The sequence below is a fragment of the Tupaia chinensis genome, unplaced genomic scaffold (assembly GCF_000334495.1).
Source record: "Tupaia chinensis unplaced genomic scaffold, TupChi_1.0 Scaffold000067_1, whole genome shotgun sequence".
Classification (NCBI taxonomy): Eukaryota; Metazoa; Chordata; class Mammalia; order Scandentia; family Tupaiidae; genus Tupaia; species Tupaia belangeri.
Genome location: NW_006159526.1, coordinates 2102900 through 2113097, shown reverse-complemented (window position 1 = coordinate 2113097; position 10198 = coordinate 2102900). Strand labels below are relative to the sequence as shown.

At 39.6% G+C, this 10198-nt stretch overlaps 1 protein-coding gene across 4 annotated transcripts in view; it reads right to left on the bottom strand.

Moving 5' to 3' along the window:
• Window positions 1-395: 395 nt before the first annotated feature.
• Window positions 396-10198, bottom strand: part of LOC102472333 (zinc finger protein 227) — a 21783-nt gene continuing 11980 nt past the window's right edge. For 3 of the 4 annotated variants that reach the window (XM_014582936.2, XM_014582931.2, XM_006142051.3), the window contains 2 exons: window positions 9083-9205; window positions 397-2940 (listed from right to left, as the gene is read on the bottom strand). In XM_014582936.2, coding sequence (XP_014438422.1) covers window positions 833-2940; window positions 9083-9205 — 2231 coding nt within the window. In that variant the 3' untranslated portion in view covers window positions 397-832. Of the gene's footprint in view, window positions 2941-9082; window positions 9206-10198 lie in introns of all 4 variants that reach the window. The other variant, XM_014582940.2, reaches the window with a different exon arrangement.

Below are 10198 nucleotides of genomic sequence, written 5' to 3'. Positions count from 1 at the left end.
TCAAAGTAAATTTTTTAAAAATATAAAAATATACTGAAACAAAATCCCTTCATTTGGAGATAACTTGAAATACCCACTCATCTATATTTTTTCTAAAAAATAGGATCACACAAAAATCCATTTTATTATCCTAGGTTAATGTATTCTAGATATCTTTCAACATCCACAACTGTAAATTTACCTTCTCCCATTTGATATCTGCATAGCATTCAACTGAATCAGTAAACTATAAAATACTTTGGCAGGTTACCTATATTTGTTATTGAAACACTGATGCAGTGAACATCCTTTTATACACATCTATAGCAGAAATGAACTTATTTTTGAAGACCAAAGATTCACTTCTCAGAATTTACTCCTGAATTTTAACTCTATATGCCACATGAAGTAAAATAATATTATGAGTCCTAGCTACAGGAAGTCTTTAGTAATTTTATTCATTTTTCATAGCTTTACAGTTTAGTAAAAATAGCTAAGTATAAAGTGAAAGTTAAAGGAAAAATATCCAAAACCCTCCTTGATCAAAAAACTAGTTAGTATAAGGCAAGTATCTTTTCATAGATTATCTTCAGGCATATATTCACATCAAAGGACAATGATCTATATTAATTGCATTTTACCAAAAGAACTACAATCTTTATTATTCCCCGAAAGGAGTGCTGGTCCTGTTACTCTGGTTCTATGCCATCATTTTGGTGGATTTGTTAAAAAGATGCTGAGTCTAAAGAAATTCCCTTTTATTCTCAATAATTTTGTACAGTTTGTCATAATCATGGACTCTCCAAAAACTTGATGTATATTCTGACAAATGCCACTAACACACTTCTTATATCTAAAGCTTTTTTCCAATGTGAACTTTCTGATGGTATGTAAGACGTGAACGGTGACTGAAGTCCTTACCACATATATCACATCTGTATGGTTTTTCTCCAGTGTGGACTCTCTGATGGGCTTGAAGACGTGCACTCTGACTGAAGCCTTTACCACACTCCTCACATTTAAAGAGTTTCTCCCTAGTGTGAACACTCAGATGGACTCGAAGATTTGAAGGCAGACTGAAAGCCTTTCCACACTCCTCACATTTATGGGGTTTTTCTCCTGTGTGGACCCTCTGATGATGGCGAAGATTCAAACTCCTACCAAAGCCTTTACCACATTCCTCACATTTGTAAGGTTTTTCTCCAGTGTGGCCTCTTTGATGGTATATAAACTGTGAACTGTATCTGAAGCCCTTTCCACACACATCACATTTGTATGGCTTCTCCCCAGTGTGGACTCTCTGATGGGACTGAAGACCAGAGGACTGACTGAATCCTTTACCACATACACCACATTTGTATGGTTTCTCTCCAGTATGGACCCTCTGGTGTACCCGAAAATCTATGGCCTGACTGAAACTCTTATCACATTCCTCACATTTATAGGGTTTCTCTCCTGAGTGGACTCTCTGATGAGCATGAAGATTTGATCTCCAACTGAAGCCCTTCCCACACTCCTCACATTTGTACGGTTTTTCTCCAGTGTGAATTACATGGTGCAGTTTAAGATTTGAACTATAACTGAAGTCCTTACCACATACATCACATTTGTATGGTTTCTCTCCAGTGTGGACTCTCTGGTGGGTTTGCAGCTTTGAGGACTGACTGAAGCCCTTCCCACATGTTTCACATTTGAATCGTTTCTCCCCAGTGTGGACATTCTGATGGACCTGAAGATTTGAAGCCTGACTGAAGCCTTTCCCACACTCCTTACATTTGTAGGGTTTTTCTCCTGTATGAACTCTGAAATGGATATGAAGATCTGTATTACGGGTAAAGCCTTTCCCACATGCCTCACATTTGTATGGCTTCTCTCCAGTATGGACTCTCCGATGGCATATTAATGGTGAATTGTGACTAAAACCCTTCCCACAAACATCACATTTGTAGGGCTTCTCCCCAGTGTGGACCCTCTGATGTATGTGAAAATGTGCAGCCTGAGTGAACCCCTTGCCACATTCCTCACATTTATAGGGTTTCTCACCCCTGTGGACCCTCTGATGGACGCGAAGATTAACACTCCAACCAAAGCCTTTACCACACTCTTCACATTTATATGGCTTTTCTTCAGTGTGGACTCTCTGATGGCACTGAAAATTTGAACTCTGACTAAAGCATTTACCACACTCCTCACATCTATAAGGCTTCTCTCCAGTATGGGTTCTGTAATGAATGATAAGACCTGTACTGCTACTGAATCCCTTGCCACAATTGTCACATCGATAGGACTTCTCTCCTGTATGACTAGATTGATGAGAATGAAAAGAGATCTTATTGTAGAAATCACCAGATTCATGACATTTGTCAGATTTCTCTCCAGGGTGAATTCTCTGATGAGTTTGGAGATGTGATCTCTGACGGTAGCAGTCTCCTGTGTGAACATCCTGATGAAAGGGAAGTTCTGTGCTATTACTGAAGCCCTTCCCACAATCACTACACAGGTGGGGTTTCTCTCCTAAGAGCAATTGTGGATTAGAGCCATCATTAATGCTTCCGCCACATTCATTACATCTATAGGGTTTCTGGTTGATGTCAGTTTTAATTCCTTCACAAAGTGGTGATTTCTTCATGGAGTCTTCACATATATGCAGATTAGTTTTCATTTCAGTTTGCTTATCTCTACTTTGATTCTTTGACTCACTTAGATATATATTTCTGCAAAAATCTTGGGTTCTTGAAATGGAAAACTTTTGATTTTCAATACAACTTGAGTTATTTCCTTTATGACTCTTGTTCTCGTTTTCATAAATTGGAGTGGAATCACCTTGTAGTAACTGGGAACTCTTCCTCTGAAGACACTTGGTTAGTTCACTTGCAACCTGTTTCCATATTTGCCAGCAGGAGTGCTCTTCATATGAAAGGTATTTTCGAAGACCCTTCATCTCATTTTGATTCTTTCTGCCTATTTTTAAAAAAAGCAACATTCAGAAATGAGGAAATGCAAATGTTTTGCTTACAAATATTAGGATTTTACATTTAGGATATAGAGGAAGGCCTTAATAAAACACAGGAAGGGTCATCTTGTCCTTACATCATTTATTATTTTTTTAAGAATTACTTTATTTTTATTTATTCTTTTTTCTTTTTAATTTGCTATAGGGCACATGTGCTTACCATAGAGAGACAAAGAGAGAGAAAGTGAGAAAGCAAGCTGCCAGGTCTGAAAATTGAACTGGGATCAGCCATGTGGGAGCCAGCACCATAACCACCATGCCACCTGCTAGCCCCATGGCATTTCTCTCTCTCTCTCTCTCTCTTGTGCAGGTAGAAGTAAAGAGTAGAGTCTGTAGGCTCCTGTCTATTTCATGTAAATGTGACCCACTTAGAACTAAAAGTGTAATAGTTTAATCTGAGAGCTGCAACCTTGAAATCAGGTGGCTGCAAGGTAATGTTCCAACCTACAATAACATCAATCAAAAGCCTACTTGCCTTTTCCTTGGCAAGCTTAGAACAAGTGGGAGTCTAATACCTAATTAGGTTAGAAAGTTCAGGCTGTGGGCATAAAATAGTATTTCAGGTCATGCTATAAGTTATTCTCCAAGAATAAATTTGAGAAAGCTGCTGTTCTAAAACCTGATAGTTTAGGTTTCCATAAAAGAAGTGGAGGCGGAAAAGAGAAAGCTAATCTTATACAACTGAAGAACAACTTGGGAGAAGGAAAGAAACAGAGCCTAGTGCAGACTCTCAAAGCGAACCCGAAGAGGAAGAGATAAAATAACAGAGACCAGCAGGTGGCATGGTAGTTAAGGCGCTGGACACTCCCATATGGCTAACCACAGTTCAAGTCCTGGACCTGGCAGCTTACTTACTCGCTTCTCTCTCCCTCTCTGGTCAAATTAAAATAAATGAATCAATAAAATTAAATAAATAATTATTTTTAAAAAATTATAGCTTGAAAAGCATTTTCCTACAAAGGTGTAAGGCTTGCTGAGCAAGCTGAGGCTTGCTTTTTTCACTGCTCTTAGGTCTGTTCAAATGTCACTCTATCAGTGATGCCTCCTGTAACACCCAAGATAAAAATAGTTCCTCTGCACTTTCGCACACCTTTGATTTTCCCCATTTCCCTACTTTCTTTTTCTCCATAGCATTTCTTATTTGATTTACTGTTTACTTCCTAATTTCTGTCTTTTTAAGCTCTCTAGAATGTAATGGTCATGAGGAAAACATGCACTTTGCTTTCTTCTTTGCCTTATCCTCACTGTAACATGTTTTTTTGACTGTTGGGATGCATTAGTGTACCATGATGCTAATTCTGTTAACTTGTGACCAAAAAAGAAAGAAAACAGAATAAAAATGCAGTATGCATATTATAACCAGTAAGAATGCCACTATTTGAAATACTTGTCTCAGTTATAAACATACATATAAATAGGCACACATTTATGCTTAGTCAAGAGGTCATTATTTAAAATGTATGAAAGATACTGGCTTGGGACCAGCAGTTAGCATAATGGCTATGTTGCTGGACTCCCATGTAGTCAACCATGGTTTGAGTCCCGGATCTAGTGGCTTAAACTCACGCTGGGCACAAGTGCATGCATATCTGAGATCCCAAGAGGAGAATGAAGGAGAAGAGATTGCAGCGTGGCCATCCCCCCAGGGGGTGATTTCTCATTTTCTGTCTCTCTGTCTCTGTCTTTCTGGTGAGCGCAAGGGCCCTATAGCTAAAAAAAAAAAAAAAAAAAAATATACTGGCTTAAAGTGTTTAAAGCAGGGAGAGTACTAAGTCATTAATTAAATAATTAACTCACCTAAATGAAAAGTCACATTCTAATAATATAAACTAAAAAAATTGTCGACAAGTATCTTATACATTTCTTGGTATGATAGGCTAAGCAACAGCACCAAAGATGTCTATGTCCTGAATCTTGAAACCTGCGACTATGTTAACGTGCATGGCAAAAGGGACTTAAAAGATGTGATTAAATTATAGATCTTGTTATGGAGAAATTATCCTTGATTATTTAGATGGGTTCAAAATCACAATTCCTTACAAGAGGTAAGTAGGATGTATCCCTCCCAAGTTTCTCCCTACATATCTCTCCTTTGTGCTGGTTCCAAATGTATCCTTTTGCTATAATAAAACTGAATTCTGTACATTATTCTAACAAATTATCATGGGAACCCCAAATTTGTAACCAGTTGGATCAGTAGTAAGTATAGTCCTGGGAAGCCCCAAATTTACGGCTAGTGATGAGGGCAGTCTTGTGGAGAACTTTACCTTTAACCTGTAATATCTAGCCCAACTTTAGCTATTTGATATCACAAGTCATTGTAACATGAAGCTTCTTACAATGCCCATGCTATTAGCATGCATTAATGCCACTAGGATGTAAATTACACTAGAAAACTTATTTATAAATTCTATCATTTTATTTTCCTAATAAGAATTTTCCTCATCTCTATAGATGTCAATGCCTCTGGATTTCTGGAAATGTCCAATTCGAAACTACTACACATCTATTATATATACATGTTACATGACTGCTTAGGAATTACAGGAAGGAAGGGTGATAAAGTGGGGAGTTGTATGGATGAGGCAATTTTCACTAGTAAATAGCCAACTTGGAATTTTCACATAGGAACTGATGAACTATAATGCCTAACATATTGAGTATTAATCACTTTTGTTAGCTTAATTATATGTTCTGAACATTGTAAATAGCTTTAATCTCCTAAAGTTAGCAGGTTTGAATCTTTACATATCCAAGATGTTTAGAAAATTATTGGATCATTGGGAAAGGCATGACGCCTTTTTGCATAGGAAACCATAGAAGAACACATCATGACTTTCCCGACAACCTAACAGAATCACACCAGACATTTACTGGAAGACAGTATAAACCATCTGTTATTCTCACTGTGCCTTTAAAAACTATGAGCTACTTCTATGAGTAATAGGGTTGTGAAGTCCATTTGTCTCCATTCTCTATAAGCCTCTTGATTTTTTTTTTCGCTATAGGGCGCATGCACTCGCCAGACAGACAGAGAGAGACATAGAGACAGAAAGCGATAAATCACCCCCCAGGGGGGATGGTCACGCCGCAATCCCTTCTCCTCCATTCTCCTCTTGGGATCTTGGGCACACATGCACATGTGCCCGGCGTGAGTTCTAAGCCACCAGGTCCGGGAAGCGAACCACGGTCGACTATGTGGGAGTCCAGCCACATAGCCATTACGCTAACTGCTGGTTCCCAAGCCTTTTGATTTTTAACAATCTTTATAAAAACAAGTCCTTTAATCTGTACTCTTCTGACCTATAAAGAATGTTTTAGGATATTATTTGTACAGAGATCATAGTTTCAAAATGTGAAAAAATGCTGAAGTTAAAGAGGTTAAAAAAATCTTTAAGAGTGGCAGAAAATGCTCCAAGATTTATTAAAAGAGGAACTTGATCTATTATGCAAACAGGAAGAATGACAACACTTAGAATCATAATTCCCAAGGTTAGGGTTACATATAGGACCCAGGGGGCTGGCAGGTGACATGGTGGCTAAGGATCTGGGTTCCCACGCGGCTGACTGTGGTATGAATCCTGGACCTGGCAGCTTGCTTTCTCGTTTTCCCTTTCTCTCCCTCTCTGTTTCTGTGTGGTCAAATAAAAATAATAAATAATAACACCAAATGGAATTAAATAAATAAGTGAATACTTCTTTAAAAAAAAAAAAAAGAGACCCAGTAAAATGAAAGAAGTATCTCACAATAAATACATCAAATGCGAAGTAGTATGTGGATCTAAAAGGGAGACAGACAAAAGACAGATTATATCCATCAATTGCCCACAGATTTCAGGGCCCAGTCTATCATTTTCCTGGGGCTGGAGAGAGAATATATAAATGTACAGTTTCTATGGCTATATAATTTCTACTTTTAATTTTTGTTTATTGCCAGAGGGTGTGTGCACTCACCAGAGGGAATGGGGAAGACAGAGAAAAAGCACTGCCCAACGGGGTGTGGTCATGCTGCATCCCTTCCTCTTTATCAATCCCATCAGGATTTGGGGCACACATGTACATGTGCCCTAGCATGTTTTTCAAGCCATCAGGGCAAGGATTTGAATAGCAGCCAGTTATGTGGAATCTGGCTCCCTTAACCACTTCACTATAGGGACAGCCTTTCACTTTTAATTTTTAAATGTGTAGAACTGAGGAATGTGTAAATTTAAGAGAAAGAAGGGGAAAGAAGGAAAGGGAGAGTGAAAAGAGAAGTGAAGTTCCAAACTCTGTGGCACAGTTGGTAGCATATTGGACTGCATAGCTGGAAGCTATTATCAACTATGGTTAGAGTTTCTGGCCTGGTTGGCCCCAAAACACATGGGACACACATATATGCTGAGTTCTTTCTGTGTTATGTATGCAGTTCTTTCTGTGCCCAGGATCTTAGCAAGCTAGAAGACTGGAGAAAGGGGATTAGGGAGTGACTAAATCCTGTGAAGGGTATCCCACCATCCCCAGTCTCATGAGCATATATGCAGTCTATCATGAATAATATTTTTTTTAAAGCTAAGTGAAGAAGCAAGAGACAGTAGGAAAATGAAGGGCAGAGAAAGCCTAGGCAGAAAAATCAACTAGCTGGCTGGGTATATGAGGGGGCACTTCTTTTGCCCCTCATACATTTACTTATTCATTAGTGTTTGTTAAGCAAACAGTTCCCTACTGGTGCCATGATTACAGGTGAAGAAAACAGGCATGGCTATTGCCCCTGGTGCTTTCAGTTCCCAAGGGAGACAGGGTTCAAAAGGAAATGTGATAGTGAGGTCTACAAAGTTGCTTAAGAAGGTGGGTGGGGGAAGTATCTAGATAGTGGGTGCTTAAGGAAAGCTTCTGTCTTAGTCCATCTGTACTGCCAAGGCACACTTAAACAGAAAAGGCTGGGATCATACATCAGAAAAAGCTGTGAGGAGGGTTTGCTCACTTCAACTCAAAAATAATAAATATTGGGCTGTCAGAAAAAATCAAGACATATTTTTTCTGTTTTTCTATGCAAAAATGTATCATGACTTTTCTGACACTCAATATTTACTCAGCTCATTAAAACAAATATTTACTGAGTACCTACTATGCAGAAGGCCCAAAAGAGGCTTTCAGTAGACAGTAGTAAACAAAACTGCAAAAATTCCTACTCTCATGGGGAGAAAAACAAAATAGGTTAGTAGGTCAGAGGGTAATCCATGATTAGACACAAAATAAAGCAGGGAAAAAGGATGGAGAACAAAAGGAAGATGGTATTTTAAATAGTGCAGTCAAAGACAGCCTCTCTAATGAGATGAAATTTGAACAATGACATGAAGTAAGGAGAAGGCTGGAGGAGCTCTGTGCCAAGGCAGACAGTAGAGCTAGTCAAGGGCCATGACACAGAAAGAACTCAGCATGTGTCTCAGAAATATCAAGAGTAGCCATTATAGCCAGAATGATCTAAGCAAAAAAGGATAAGAGATCAAAGAGAAACTTGGTGAGGTGACCAGATCAGGGACAGTCTTGCAATCCAGTATGAGGTCCCTGAGTGAAAGAGAAAGACACTGGAGTGAAAGAGACCCCCCAAGCAGGATGGCCCTGAGTGAAAGAGAAAGACTCTGAGCAGAGGAATGGCACATGCTAACTTGCCTTTTTTGTTAAGGAGGTTTTTGCCTTAGTGTGCTTGCACTTGTGTGCATGAGAGAGACAGACAGACACAGTGAGTGGGATAGTAAGAAATCACCCCCCAAGCAGGATGGCCATACCACAGCCTCTTCTCCTCTGTTCTCCCCCAGGGATCTTGGGCACACATGCATATATGCCTGGTGTGATTTTGAAGCCACTGGGTCCAGGACTTGAACCGTGGTTGGCCATGTGGGAATCCAGCAATGTAACCTCTATGCCATCTGCTGGTCTCTGCTAACTTGTTTTTTAAGTAATCCCTCTGGCTACCACATAGAGACTAGATTCTAGGAATGCAAGGGAGAAGAATGGAGATCACTGTGGAGGTTGTTGACATAACCCAGGCACAAGATGTCAGCACTTCGACAAGGTGGTAAACACGGATGTGAGAAATGGACCAGTTAGTACCTGCAAGAACTGCTGCATGGTTTTCACCATAATACCCACATCTTTGGGTTTCTGTTTCTACCATCCAAAGCTTTTCTTCTGCTTCCAACTGGGATACCATATCTGGCTTGAAGGGAAGATGCCCTGTAAAAAAAGTATACATACAGACACACACATATATAGGGTTGTCAGAAAAGTCATGTATTTTTCTACATTTATTGATGCAAAATGCATCATGACTTTTCTGATACATACACACTCTTAAGGTAAACATACAAACAAAATACTTTTTTGTCCAAATCCTGTAACCCTCAGAACCTCTAAAATGCTATTTTAAGAGCTTTCTGATTATGAACTATATTAAGAAATTTAGCTCATCTGTTTTCATCACCTTTCCAATACAAAATCTCACACCACTCATTGAAAACAGTCATAGTTTTTGCTGCAATATGAGCAGCTTTTTTTTCTTTCTTTCCTTACTTCCTTACTTATTTATTTGTTTGTTTATTTATTTATGGAGAGGTTTTTGCTATAGGACGCATGCACTAGCTAGACAGACAGAGACAGAGAAACAGAAAGCGAGAAATCGCCCCCCAGAGGGGATGGCCACACCACAACCCCTTCTCCTCCATTCTCCTCTCGGGATCTTGGGCACGCACGCACATGTGCCTGGCACGAGTTTAAGCCACTGGGTCCGGTACTTGTACCACAGTCGGCTACATGGGAGTCCAGGGAAATAGCCATTATGCTAACTGCTGGTCCCTGAGCAGGTTTTGATAGAGAATTCTATCTACTGGGGACCAGCAGGTTGTGTGGCGGTTAAGGTGCTGGACACACCCACATGGCCGACCATGGTTCAAGTCCTGGACCTGGTGACTTGCTTTCTCACTTTCTTTCTCTCTGTCTCTCTCTGGTCAAATTAAAATAAAGAAATGAATAAATAAAATTAAAAATAAATAATTTTTTTTGGAGAGGTTTCTGCTATAGGGGGCTTGAGCTCGCCAGAAAGACAGATAGAGAGATAGAAAGCGAGAAATCACCCCCACAGGGGGAATGGCCACACCACAATCCCTTCTCCATTCTCCTCTTGGAATCTTGGGTACGCATGCACACGCGCCCAGCGTGAGTTTAAGCCAC